The sequence below is a fragment of the Falco punctatus genome (assembly GCF_963210335.1).
Source record: "Falco punctatus genome assembly, chromosome: 2".
NCBI classification, from domain to species: Eukaryota; Metazoa; Chordata; class Aves; order Falconiformes; family Falconidae; genus Falco; species Falco punctatus.
Window position 1 is genome coordinate 65,838,819 of NC_137581.1, and position 14,231 is coordinate 65,853,049.

General features: G+C 42.7%; 1 protein-coding gene across 1 annotated transcript in view; it reads right to left on the reverse strand.

Annotated features, from left to right (window-relative positions):
• The window catches only part of SH3RF3 (SH3 domain containing ring finger 3), a 299,077-nt gene that overhangs the window by 26,826 nt on the left and 258,020 nt on the right, over positions 1-14,231 (reverse strand). Inside the window, exon 10 of the mRNA XM_080377400.1 lies at positions 8,672-9,009. Coding sequence (XP_080233526.1) covers positions 8,672-9,009 — 338 coding nt within the window. The remainder of the gene's footprint in view (positions 1-8,671; positions 9,010-14,231) is intronic.

Genomic DNA, 14,231 nt, shown 5'->3' on the forward strand with positions numbered 1-14,231 from the left:
ATTGCAAAGTAATTAATATAGTAAGATAGTTAGAAGATGCCAATTGATTACCTAAGGCCCACCTCCTGAGGATTAATATTTCTACAACCACTGCATGGCCACTGATGCCTCAGTCATGTTTCTTACAAGGCAAGTATTTATTTAAAATAATATCCTGTCCCTGAGGACTAACTTCAACATGCCCTGGAGGCTCAGGACCACTCCCTGAGGCCATTCCCAGTGAGATTGTACCAAAGCAAGGGGCTGTCCAGTGCCAGTCACTAATTTTCTTTGCAGATTTTGCTCACATATCCAGTGACTGCAGTTCTGAAACTAGGGTCTCGACTTTGACATGACAGTAAAAGTACCAGGTTTGGCTCTATGTATGGACATCTCCACAGCCAAACATCCTGTTATTTGGAAAAGCATTGAACTCCATTTGGAGTGGAGATTCTGCTCTAAAACCTCTCTATGGCCTTTTTATCTTGACATAGCAACACAGTTGTGTAGAAAATATATATGTTTAACTGCCATCAAAAATCTGCTGGTCATCTCTATCCCTTGTTGTCTCTTAATCATAATATTAATAAACCTAGTTGTCACTTCCTTCCTTTGTGGAAAAGCAAATAACAGAGGTTGAAACGTGTGCTGCTGGCTGCCTGCAGGAAAATAGTCTATCACGCTATCATCTGTGGAACTGCTACAGTTACATTATGAACCTTTCCCAATTACAGCCATTATGCAAATGAATGCACACATTATTTCAAACACTCTGCTGCAGTACTGATTAATTAAATTATCAGAGTGGAACAATTTTAGCTAAGATGATGCCAAGTTTCAGATCTCACAGCTCTATGCACAATCACAGTGCATCAGAGCTCTGTACCAGGATCTCAAGAGGCTTTAAGAAGAAGGTTGGACCTCAACATCAGTTGAGTGGTGTGGAGGTACTCATGGTCCCTTTTGGCAGATCGGGAAACAGAAACACAGAAAAAGGTGGTGTCTTGGGCAGGGTTGGCATGAAGACCCAGCTAGGACTGCTAACACTTCATGCCATATCTTAAGCACAGAGCTACCCTTTTAAAGCCAGACTACATCCTAGGAGTGATGAGATGCTAGTCCCCGAATGGTTCACATGAGGAGGGAGGTGAGCACACTCAGCAGGAATTTGCCCACTGTCATAAAAAAGGGTTCTTTTCAGAGATTCAGAAAAATCAATCTCAGTCACAGCATTATCAAATGAAGTACTTTTTCCCATTTACGGAACCTCAAATGCTATGGTTTAAATTTAATTAACTACAGTACCTCATCAAATAGCACCAAAGTGGTTTTGATAGAGTGTCGAAATCTTAAGATAAGAAAGACCTTGCAAATCGGTTAAGAAATCCTCTGCGTAAGAGATGGAAAAAGATGCTACACTTTTTCCCTTGAGAGCTTTTGCAGCGGGGCCTGGGGGAGGCAGCCCGGCGAGGCTGCAGCGGGCAGCAGCAGGGCACGGCTGCTGGCATCGGGCTGCCCGCACCGAAGGTCGCTGCTGTGCCACCCCTCCTGGACGCTGCTGTGCCACCCCTCCGCGCCTCCAGGTGGCATCTTGGCCTAGTTTATCCTCTGGAAGAGAACTGCAAATACATAACTGAGACACATTTTTTTGGCAGAAAAGATTTCTTCTCCCAGACATTCTCCCTCACTCCCAAAAAGGCAGTCCTGTATACTTCTATTTATATCTCCCCTTTTCATTTCACCTTTTGTCCCCTCTTTGAGAAGCGACTATAAAGCTGTAGGCTTTCTTACACCAAACTGCTTCCTGACATTTCAGACTGATCCCAGAGACTTCTCAGTTTTGTCTGTGTCACATTACATCTCTAAATTACCAACTTTTCAAAATGCTAATTAGCTGGGCAACAATAATGATGGCAAGCGTGACAACCACCTCTGCCTATTATTAACAATGTTTGCTATTTTTTGTTGTAAATCATACTCTGGGATAGTTGTAATTCTGCTAATTTAACCATTTTGGCCCAAACTCTCCACAGCAGTTGGCTGTGTCAGGCTGAGGGTCACATTCAGCCCAAATGGTCTCATCACCTCCAGGAATAAAGCAAGGAGTTTTGCACCAGCAGGACCCAGGTGAGGGCTTCCACAAACAGCCCTCAGGTCCCCATACATGGGAGCAAAGACCTGTCCTGTGGCACCACTGGTCTGTCAAGGATGGTGTTCCTTCAGAAAATTACCTGTCCTAGCCAGATTAAAATCATTCAAACCACCTCAAAATGGTACATGCTTAGTAGAGGCTTGTATGAGAACAGAATGTAAAGTCTCTGCTAATTCATGCTCCAAGATGTCCTAGCTCTGTGGGACCTCAGAGGCTGCATTTCTCTTCCTTTCCCAGCAATGGGCTCCTCTCATGTTTTTCTCTCAGGGCACAGACCTGACGATGCACTTCCCCACTGCTGGCTGCTGTGGTACCCTTGGGTTGCTCACTTCAGCCCTGGAAGGGACTGTCTGGGATGGGTAGTGCCTGGGGAGGGTCCTCAGCGCCCAAGAGAAGTACATGAGGAGGGGCTGTGAGTAGTATTGGCAAGAATGGGGGACGGGGTTTGCCTGGGCAGGGAAACTTCAAGGAGTTGGAGAACAGGGTAAGGAAAGGGAGGGGATGGAGGACGTGGGAGGCTGGTGGGAGAAAAACCAGGAGTCAGGGGAGAAATGGGACCATGATGAGAACCGGAAGCCCTGACAGAAGGTGTGGATATGGCTGCTGAGGAGGGCAGCTGGGCTGAGATGAGTCTGGGAGAGCCTTGGCAGGAGGGACCCTAGGGCTGGGACATGTCCTGTGGGGCAGGAGACTGCATGGCTAGAGGCTGGCACTAGGGTTGAGGGCGGGACAGGGACCCTGGCAGCACTTATCTCACCAAGAGCTGGGAATGGGTCCATCAACACTGTCTCTGCTGTTAGTAAAGACCTGGGAATCCCAACTGTCCCCTGTCTTCATAGCACTTGTCCTCACAGACAAAAGAAACACCTCTCCCACCCAGCTCTCCATTTACTACTGCTGCTGACACCTGGAAGGTGCAGCTAAGACTCCTAACCACAATTAGATATTACATGATGGAAGTTCTGGTTTTGTTTCCTGTAAAAAAGCAAAATGATTAAAAATGTCATGTATGTAGATGCATAAAGACATCTATTACCTTAACAGAACAGGAATGTTTCACACCCATGCATCTGAGATGAAGAAACAGGCAACTAAAATTGCCCATGACTTCACTTTTGCTTCCATGCAATATAATCTTTCATTATATGATTAATCTATTAATCCCACAGGATGCCTGCCACATGTAACACACGAGATGTCCTGCTTCGGACATGAGTCAAGGTTCTGATGTGGAAGAAACATGTGGCTGCCAAAGCCACCCCATCTTTTGCAGAGGTTTGAAGATCTCTAGCAAGTGACCACAGTAAAACTCACTGAGTAGCGCAGGCGTGGGGAAAGTGGTTTTTCTGACTCCTCCAGCTGCAAAGCCTTGTGCCACACTTTTCACAGCGTGAGAATCATCTCACACACCGTAGTGGCGTAGGAGTCAGCTGTCTGGTCTAAATTACTCACATGCAGGCTCTCTGTCAGCATGCACAGACAGGCATTGAATAATATTGATCAGAACTGATCAGTAATTAAGTATTGGGCTCCGGCCTGGACACTGAGGAAAAAACCAAATACCAAGTATCTGCTCACTGAGCAAAATGCATGCATCCAGGACACTGACAGAGCTGAAGAAACTTAAGAAAACAGATCTACAAGGACGCAAATCAGGTTTGAAGGGCTAACCTCCAACCTGGTCCCATTTAGAGTGCTTGAATTCGGATGATTAATGAAAGTTTCTGTTTGTTAAAGTATGATGCACTAAGGACAGGTTGCAGGGGTCCAGTCCTGTGGCTCCAACTGGTCCCTTGTGTGTTAGGGATACACAGTTAGTTTTGTGTGAGGATAGATAACTGGTGACAATGAAGCATCTACCCCAGTTAACGACTGCTCTTGCTTATCGGTGGAGCTCTGTTTCTCCATCCTTTTACTGGCAGATTGCAGAGACCTGCGAAGTGCCTCTCCACACTACAAGACGGAACCTGCTTCACCATATTATGGTGTCTGAATCAGCAGCCTCAGAAGAACAAATCTCGGCTGGGTCTTTTACCCTTCTGCTGGAAATATTGCAGGATTCAGTTTTTGAGGTGGTTTATTCTAGTTTCTCAGTCCTTAGGCAGGTATCCCATGTCAGAGAAGCACTTAACCTCGTGCATACACATCACTGTTCAGTCAGAACTTACTCCTGGGGTCACTCCTCTAGTATCACTTTCCAGGAAAGAAAAAACCCCTTCCTCTGCTTTCCCTTTTGGCAAAGGAGATATACGTGCACAACAAAATTGAAGTCAATGGGCGTTAAGCACATGCTTGAATGCTTCCTTGAATTGGGAGCTCAATTTCTAATGTGGCAGTGATTTGTAGAAAGGATACATGGCAACATGAAGGCGTCTATTTTAAAGGTCAAACTCACTGCTCCCATCTTATTCTGCTGCACTGTTGTGGTTACAACTTGCTTGAAGGCTCCATGAAAACCATAGAAACACAGCACAGATATGCCAGTCGTGACAGTTAAGTCTGGATGCGACTGTTTTATCAGAATATAACATGGCAGAATTAGTGCCAGTTACTATAAGAGTCAACAACGCGTGACTTGTTTTACTCAGGTTTGCACCTGGGAACAGTGCCAGGCAGCAAGGGGAACATGACTCATGCACACACACATGCACACTCAACTCTCCTGTTTTGCGTAATGTACAGTCATATTTTCTTCAAGTGGGTGGTAAGGAAAGTATTTTGCTTTGGTGCTGCTAGGCAGACAGCACCCCCCCCCCCCTTCCACGTGAACCAACAGTGTTGGTGGGTGTGGGCGAGTCTCTGGCCCAGGGCTTGCCTCGTCACAGCGCATCCCTGTGCTGGTCCTGTGACTTGCACCAGCAGCAACTGGATGGAGCAGTAGGTGGAAAAGAGCATGTGGGGCGCTCGCAGCCTGATGGGGTATTCACTTGACAGTCAATCACTGCAACACGAAGTGGCAAGGACACCAAGGACACCACCTGGGAAATTTCTCCGCTCTGCTGATCGGACTGTTGGATGCTTTATGGCAGAGAGCAGATGCAGGAAGGTGGTTTTATAAACCGACAGTGGGAAACTACACCCAGAAGGCAGAGATGGGCACTAACTATCCCAGAAAACCAGTTAAATATCAAGGTTAAATGATGGGAGAGCTAGGAGCAATTTCCTTTCTAATCCAGCCATCCATAACCCAGTTGTGGAATATCAAGTAGGATAAGATAGAATAATTGTTTTCTTCATTCTCCCCATGCACAAAAAATAAATGAGAGTATAAACATTAGCAGCATCTCTGAGAGGGTGAAGCTCACTTCACCTTCCTGTCTGACTGGCTGCAGCTCCCACGAAGGGCCGTGCTGCCAGACAGCAGAATAGGCAATTCTTCCCTTAAATTGTGAGCATTGAGCCATGAGCAATCAGAGCCTTTTTATGTACCTCTGATATGGCTAGTGGCATGACCAGTAGGTTTGATCAGTAGCCTGGATGTGGCGAGTGCTAGAGCTGCAAGCCAGCCTCTGTAGGAGAAGTAGCAGTGCTCTGCTGTCTGCATGAGCCTCCTTTTGAATGCCGTAAATATTAAGGAATGTGCTACTTCTTCCAACCTTTCAGTGCTCTGTCTCTATGCGCACAGATGGGCGTTGGGAGACAGAAAGCCAAGTACAGCTAAGTGCACTGAAATGCTTTGCAGCTTTTTAAAATTTCATCCAGCATCTGAATCTGTTTATCTAACCTTTTTTTCCCCTCTCCTCCCTTTTCTTTCTCAGAGAATTGCTCCTACTGTGCGGATGAAATGCACCAAAATGCAAACAAGCAAAATATGGAGCTGAGTGACGTTGAAGGCGAGTTCCTCCATTGCCAGATGTGAAAAGAACAAGTGGTTTGAAAACCATAATTTGTTTTAAAAAAAATATAATTTGGTTCTTCTGAGCAATTTGATGATTTAATGAGCACAGATGGATGTGGGATGAATTTCTAGGAGACAAGTGTTTAATGTATCTGCTCAGATTATTCCAGGACTAAGCATTATCCTTCCTAGTGCATGAAGGTAATTAATATTTCCCATTATGGGCATGAAAAAACCCATATGATCAGTTAAGGAATGCAGATACACCAATGATATGGAAGTTAATTCATAAATCAATTAGAGAATCTTGCCTGCTGTGTATAATTAGGGTTACTTCAATTATAGCTTATTTTCGGATTTAAGACTCAGGAATTAAAGTGCTTAAAATCAGAATAAGTTCCTTACCACCATATACTGCAATTGGAAGTATTTACTCAGTTTTAGCAGTCTATATCTGTTTATATCTATTTACTCTTCATTCCAGCATAGTTGATCACATGCAGCTAACCCATGTCCCCCTGGTTCTATTCTGCCACTTAAAATTGTCATCAGTTAAATGTTTCACTGTCTGGGCCATCCTGAGGTGAACTGAGAAATTTGTAGGCTATGGGACTGGCCCTGGCATATCAAATAATGCGTCTGGACTTCCTTACAGTAAAGCTTTGAAAGCAGCACCTCAACAGGCAGCTCTGGAGATGTCAGGGGATGTTCTTCCCAGCTTCTTTTCATGGCTACGTGTAACTAAAGGTGTAGCATTCCACTGATTTAGTTACACTGGTGCTAAATCTGGTTTATATTGATTTAGCTTTTCTTATAGCATTAATTTAAACTGGTGTAGACCAAATTAAGTGCGCCTAAATAGGGACTGGTTTTTCACTCCTTTTACTAAATTGCTTTTTCATGGATTTTAAGGACAAGAGACTACTGTGATAGTCTGCTCTCACTGCCTTCATTACAATGCTGAAGGACTTCCCTGCATTTATTTCTGCTTCAAGTTTAATAGCTGTGCTTGAACAACAGCATCTCTTTCAGATGAAATGTTCAATCTAAAGTAAAAATATTCCCATGTCTGTCCTGTCTGCAGTCTCTTACAGACCTACCAAGCCATTCCTAAGCCTGCTCTTTATCAAGTGTACCACAGCTCCCTGTATCACTCACTGCAATGATATAGTTCTAAATCTTCCATTGTTCTTAGGATGATTCTCCAAGGCCGCTCCACTTTGCCTCAGATTTGGATCTTCTGAAATATACTGTTATTCTGTGTTCTCCTTACCAATGTGTTGAATTAGCTCTGTACCAACAGGTCTGTCCTTTTCATCACCTACCTCCCACTTCAGTCCTCTGTTCTGCAACAGCGGAGACTTTATGTTGAACAGTGCAGGTACAAGACCCGACTCTTTTTGGTCTACACTACAGGCACACGCAATCATCTTCTAGTGATTTCTGACCTAGAGTTAGATTTGATGACAGTATATCGGTTTTCAATCCACTTAGTATCTGCTGTGTCGGCTGCGTACAGTTTACTCAGCAAGGCATTTTATGGTAACAAACCAGACGCCTTAGAAAAGTTTAAATATATTATCATGTCATTGTTACCCTCCCAACCAAATTTCAACCTGTGTTTAGTAAAACACTGTAAGGTATGAACTGTCCTATAGGATCCCTTATTATGCCCTGAATCATCTGTTCCATGACCTCAGTTAGATTCAGGATCAGGTGGTTTGCCCAGTCCATTCCCTTCGGCTTCTTTCATACACTCAGTCAAAAAGTTGCTTTCAAACTTCTGGGACTTTACTATCATTCCAAAACTGTTTTAAATATCAACTCCAGGGAGTTCCCTAGACTGCTTTTTGAAAACTTTTCAATGGTTTTGTATAAAACATGTTCTCCTCAATCTCGTTTAGAGTGAAAAGCATTTCAATACCATTGTATCAGTGCATTATCTGTTCCCTTCCCAGTCCTCAAACCACAGCCTTGTAGAAAATATTTACCTGAAGCCAATGTGACACTGCACATGGAGACCCAGTGCTTTTCTCTACCTGTCTCTAGTCAGTTATCTCTCTCTCCACCTGCTGTTGTATTTTGATGTTCCTAGTCTACTCTTTGTGGGTTTGCAAGGCCAGTTACTCTAAGGTTTCAAGCAGGCTGCTGAAATGAACTCCAGAATCACTGGTACATTCCTCTCCAGAAGTCAGCTACATTTTTGGTAACGGGTCACTGAAGGTGGCAATACCTGTAAATATCCTAAACAGGAAGAATTTGAAACAGTCCCTGTTACGGCAAAACAGGCCAGAAAGGGCCTTGATGAGCAAACACATCACCCCTCTTGCCTCTAGGCAGGAAACACCACATGACAACTTAATAATTTTGTTAAAACATAGGGATCTCATTTAAAAAAGTGGCCTTTGCTAACAGCTGAGAAAGCTCTGCTGTCATTCATATTTAGACCAGGGCTGTAAGGTGTCACGGACAGGTGCTGCTCACCACTTTTTTAATCCACGAACATTAAACCTGCACTGTGTGCCAAATGATTTTCAATGGGCAGGTGCATGTAAGCCCTGTCTTCCTAAAAGACAGCTGAGTCACCTACAGTCAATCCACACAGCAGCAAAACTGCAACAGCCCTTGAGCAAGTTGAACTTGCAGCCCTCCTCCAAATGCTCCCTGAAGATGCAGGTGACATCAGGAGATACTCAACTTACCTTTCCCGGGGCAAAGGCTTGGGCTCTGGCCGAATAGCTGCCATGGAAGAGAGGGGCTGCCTGGCAGGAGAAGGGATGGAAAAATTCAAATCCAAGGAGCCTGTTTTCCTGTGCAGAGGCTCCAGCCCCATGGCTCCCTGCATTTCACTCTCAATAGGGCACGAGCCAGCTCTGCCGTGGCTGGAGAGGGAGGAGAGCTCAGGTCCCACCGCCCCTTGCAGGACTCCTTCAATGGCTGCCTGGGGCTCGTGTGTGGGGGACACAGATGGTGGGGAGCGTGACTTCTTTTTTGTTGATGCTCCTGCTAGAAGTTTCAGCAGTCCACTCTTCTTCTCCTTCTGCAAAGGAACCAAAGGAAATATGGGCAGTGAGCAGACATACCAACTCCATTTTTCTTTTGGAAAATTGCAATGTGTGTGGCAGAGAACCTCCCAAAACTGTCACAACTAGAGATGGATCCAAGTAGAACTTGAGCTTTTGGTAATAACAATCCTGTGAAAATCCCTCATCATCCAACAGGGCTTTAACTCGTTCAGCAGAGTAAGGACCTAACATACTGCAAAGATTATTTCTACTTGCAAATCCACCCAGGCAGTGATCCTGTGCCTTTTGAAAGAAATAGTGCAGTTACAGTGGGACAGAAAAGGTACAAACTTCCCATGCAGAGAAGGCAGCAATCAAAGTGCTGCTCTCGCCCTCTCTCTTCCAGCAGAATCCTGTCTCTCAATACAGAAATTCCCCAAAAGTAACAAATCAGACTTTATGGCTAAAAGCTTCCACTGGGGAGCACAAGGGTCTGAGGAGAGATTTCAGATCCCAGCCCACTGCAAAAGAAACGCTTATCTTTACTGCCTCATTTACCACCTGATGCAGATTTACTGTAGGGAGAATGGAGGCGCAGGGCAGTGGTTTAATAGTTCTATCCAGCGTGTGCTCCTTTTCACATCCTGCATCACACAGCTGTACCTATTTGTGTCTCCCTCCCAGAAGCGGGTCACCTCTCATGTCTTAAGGTAAAGGCATTGACTTGATGTCTGAAGATAGATCACAAAATTCACAATTGCCAATTCGCAATTGCATGGAAGGTTTCAAAGTTCTACAAGGGCTTTTGACGCAGAGGAATGAAAACAAGATAACCAGCACCCTTTCAATTAATGTGGGGAGAAAAAAGAGTTCAGCCTGCATTACTGAAGAAACACATCTGACCTGGTGTGCTTTATAGCAGTGTGAGAAATCCTGCTGCACATTTACCTCAAGCACACACAAACACCAAATATTATGTCCCTCAGCTAGAAAGGGTAGAGGGATTGTGTGCAGAAACTGGCCACCCTCCAGCACATGCAACCAGCAATGCTGTGCAGTAAATTTTCCATTTTTTTAAAAGACACAAGAAGTTTTACAAAAGGTCTGTTAGATTTCCTCTTCTGTCTGAAGCACAAGCCATCACCCAAGACTATCTTCAGAGACTCAGGGCTGTGAAGTTTAGCTAGATTTGATAATTTGTTCTATAATAGGATCCCAGGGGATAAAAATGAACCCAGATACTGCAATACTTATGGAACAGAAAGTCTCTCTCTATCTTCAAGCAGGAACACTCTTTGGAAATACAACCCAGTAATTTATTTATTCTCTGTAGACAAAATGTCCCATGCAAGGTTTAAAATTATGCTCTTTTATGTGCTGACTGCTGAAGTAATTTCTCAAAGCAGCTTTAAGGAATAGGAGGGCTACAATAAAATAAACATAAGCTTTTAGAAGATGGTTGGATTTACTGCAGTAAATGTACTTGGAATATCTGGTATCTCTGCTCCCAAAGTTCTTTTTTGCACTCTTTAGCTGTTACAGACTGGTAAGAAAACAGAAATACCTTAGATGTTAAGACACGGAAGAGCTAAAAAGAAGCACAGTTGTAATCACAGAGACAACGTCCACTGATTTTTGAAGAGCAGAGTCTGAACTACGCTTCCAGATCTCAGTCTCCTGCATACCACTGGTTCCAACTATATGTTCTGTTTAAAAGGGCGTTTGTCACTTACAGGATGAAAGGATCCATCCTGCCAAGATGTTCATCCAGGCAGAATCCATGGAAGCTAAGGGAGGCTGGCCATATGGCACCATCAGGTCAAAAATACTCAATAAATTCCCCTGGAAACAATAGAAAAGCAGACTAAATGCCCCTGACAAACATCTTTCCCCAATGGGAAGGGACCTTTGTGGGAGCTGTAGTAGGTATGCACGCTGGAATTCACCTGAAACACCAGAAAAATACATCAGTGTTTCTCTTATTCTCTAATTAAGAAATATTGCTGCTGTCATCATTATATCAGATTTTAAAGCTCTTCATGAAATCGCAAAACTCATCTTTCCCAGTAGCACACTGAACCAATAGCTGCAATGATCCCAGCATACTGTGTCAATATGCATTTGAAGGTGTCTAAAGGTCAGTGACAGAATACAATAGCCATTGTGGGGCTCTGGAGAAACCACTATTGTGCAGCAGTGAGCACTTTGAGCCTCTTTAATTGGCAGCTTTGCACATCCAAAGTAACTATGTGAACTAAAGCCCTGTATAATGAACAATTAATATTCCTATGTGGTAGCAGCTTTTCTAATTTTTGCTTCTAATTTAAATACCTTGGCAAATTTTCATTAGAAAAACCTTGTGTGACTTAGAGCACTTAAACCATAGAAGCAAAAACCTTTGGAAAGAAGGGGATGCATATATTCACACCCATCTGCACATTAGAAAGCAGATGAGTCTGACAGTCATTAAATTTTGTTTACAAGAATGGCTTCCACTCTACATGGTTAGCCCTGGCATAAATTTCTACGCTCAAGCTATATCCCTCAGATAACAGAGAGCTATAATGAACTTACTGATGTACCCTTTGTTCTACTTTAACAAAAGGAAAAATAAAGAATTGATTTTTAGCCCTTAGTCCACTGTCCATTTCACTAAACTTTTGAAACTAAGATCAGTGTTCTTTAAACAAAGAGGATGACTTACTTCAATTGCTTAGCCTAGTCCTTCTAGTCAAAACCTGAGGAGTCCCGTGCTTCCCATGATGGCCCTGGGCAAGATATTTAGAGGTGAACTGATACTAGCCACTTCAGGCACCTGGAGATTAGACATTACATCCAGGTCTTTCTCCCTTTGAGTCTGGCAAATGCTCTCAGCCTTCTGGTATCCCATTGCCAGACCCTCTGCCGATGCTGCTCAAAGCACTTCAAGCACAACAAGGACTGTCAGGAGCTGATAATTTACTGTGATGTCTCTCATGAAAAACAGATTGGGTTTGAACTTTGGTTGATCAGCAATTCAGCCTAAACCCCTTCATGCCTCCTCCCTCCATCTGTAAAATGGGACAAAGTTAAAACTCCTCCTCGTGCCATGGGACTTTGTTAATGACTTCAGTGTTACAAAGCTGTGCATTTCATTGGGAGTAACCCGTCCTTTTCCAAGGCTTTAATATTAAAAATAGGAAAAGATTCAGAATGGGATGTTAGTATGCAGTCCCAGTTGTGATTTATTGCAAATGTCCAAGTATTATGAATTCATTTAATATTTAGTGTAATAGCAGCCATCCTTCACCAGAAATTAATATTTATATGGCTGTCTGAGACAGTCCTTTCTTCAGCAGTTTCACTGTAAATCAATGAAGCGTTAATGGGCATAAATGCTGTAGAGAAATCTACACTGATTGGTTACAGGCTCTGTGGGTTTTCAAAAGAGATAAGAAGTTTACAGAGGACATATCTGATGACTTTCAGGAATTAAGTTTTTGAATGAAAAAAAAAAGCATTACTTTTTCCATTCACAGATGTCTGTTTTATTGTTTTCTAGGAAATCTGTAATCTACAGAAACAGCTGGGTAATTATTGAGTTTTCTTTGTCTAGTAGCTACATTTCCAACTGACTGCAAACTGTGTTTGACATCCCTACCTCCTGAACCTGCCAAGGTCAGACCTTCACATCTGTGTTGATGGATGGATTCACAGTATGGACAGCACTTCTCCCATCTCCTGGTTACTGCCCACATGTTTAACTGAATTTAAATCGTCACCTTTGTTGCTCAGGTTTTATTCTAGGACATTCAGAGTAAAAAATTTCAAACCATTAATTTCACAAGGAACAATACTTTGTTTAAAAAAAAAAGGCAAAAGAGCGAAATTAGCTCTTTCAAATACATCTCAGGCTGCTTCTAGTTAAGCAAAAAAGGACTGTGAACATAGACGGTATAGGCAGGTCAGAATTTCTTACTTCTCTAGTGAAGCCTATGCTTGAGACTCTGTTCCTATGGTGTAGCACGAAGGAATCTCTGTGGAAATAAGTCTCTGGAAGCACAAGGATGAGATCAGCAGCATTGCTGTGACTCTGAAGCATGCACCTGGGGAAGCCAGCACTTGGACAGGTGTGAGTTCCCCTCAAGATCTCACTGTGGGAACATTTGGAAAAGTGAATACAGTCTGAGCTTAAGAACTCATGAAGGACTAGATAAAAATTAAAGTCTCAGATATGTAAATGTTGAAATATTTTGCTTCACAGTAATTGGGGATGATTTTTCCCCTCATTAATAACCCCACTTGAAGATAATAACTAGCTCTTCTTTCAGCTTCAGAGATGAGATGAGCACAGAAAGCAGCTACTTCCTTGATGGCTGAGTGGTAACGGAGTCCCCTGTCTGCAAAGCAATAATCATGCCATAATCCGAATACCAATTATACGTACTGGCTATATTAATACAGATCTTCTTCTTCTTCTTTTTTTTTTTTAACCCACTATAATAAACAGAAAATTCTGTTTTAGTTTTCTTCATCTGCAACTCCTAATACTTAATTTCCTACCTATTATTATTTCCTCATTAAATAAATGAGGAAACCTTACTGCAGCTGATAGAAAAACTGTCTCCAGCCATTGAAATGAGATAATTTCTCATGCAACACCAGTTACATCAATAGATAAGAGAGCCGGAGGGAGAAAAAAGGTTTCATTTAAAAAGGAAGAAAAAAGAAACAAAACTGTTTAAATGCTGCCCTGAGCCCTACAGAACAAATTAGGAACTCATCTACCAGTCAGTACCCCAAACCACCACTTTTATTGCTTGTTTAACATGGTCAGTACCTGTTTCAGTAAATTTGAGTTAGTGTCTGGAGAACAGTGCATTTTTATTCTGATTCCAACTACTAGTGAATGATGCTTACACTGAAAGAATAGGTGGTATTTTGGATTACATCTTTTAGGATAAAAGCTATTCAGGTATTTAAATCTGTAAAATTATTTGACCCGAGATTTTGATAATTATTTACAAAGTAGATTATAAAAACAAACCAGCATAATCTCAAAAGCAAGCTTCAAGTCTGGAATGTCTTTGGATATGTGTTTATTACTTGCAGTTTGCCACTATTTCTCATGAAACAAGACAACAGTAATTACTACACAATTCCTTCTGATTTTAGGGTAAGACTAGTTTTGTATCATGTATTGTATAGAAATATTTGCCAAAGATTTAGTTTTTAATGGAGACAACTGCTTCTGGCCAGAAGTCGATCATTATAATCT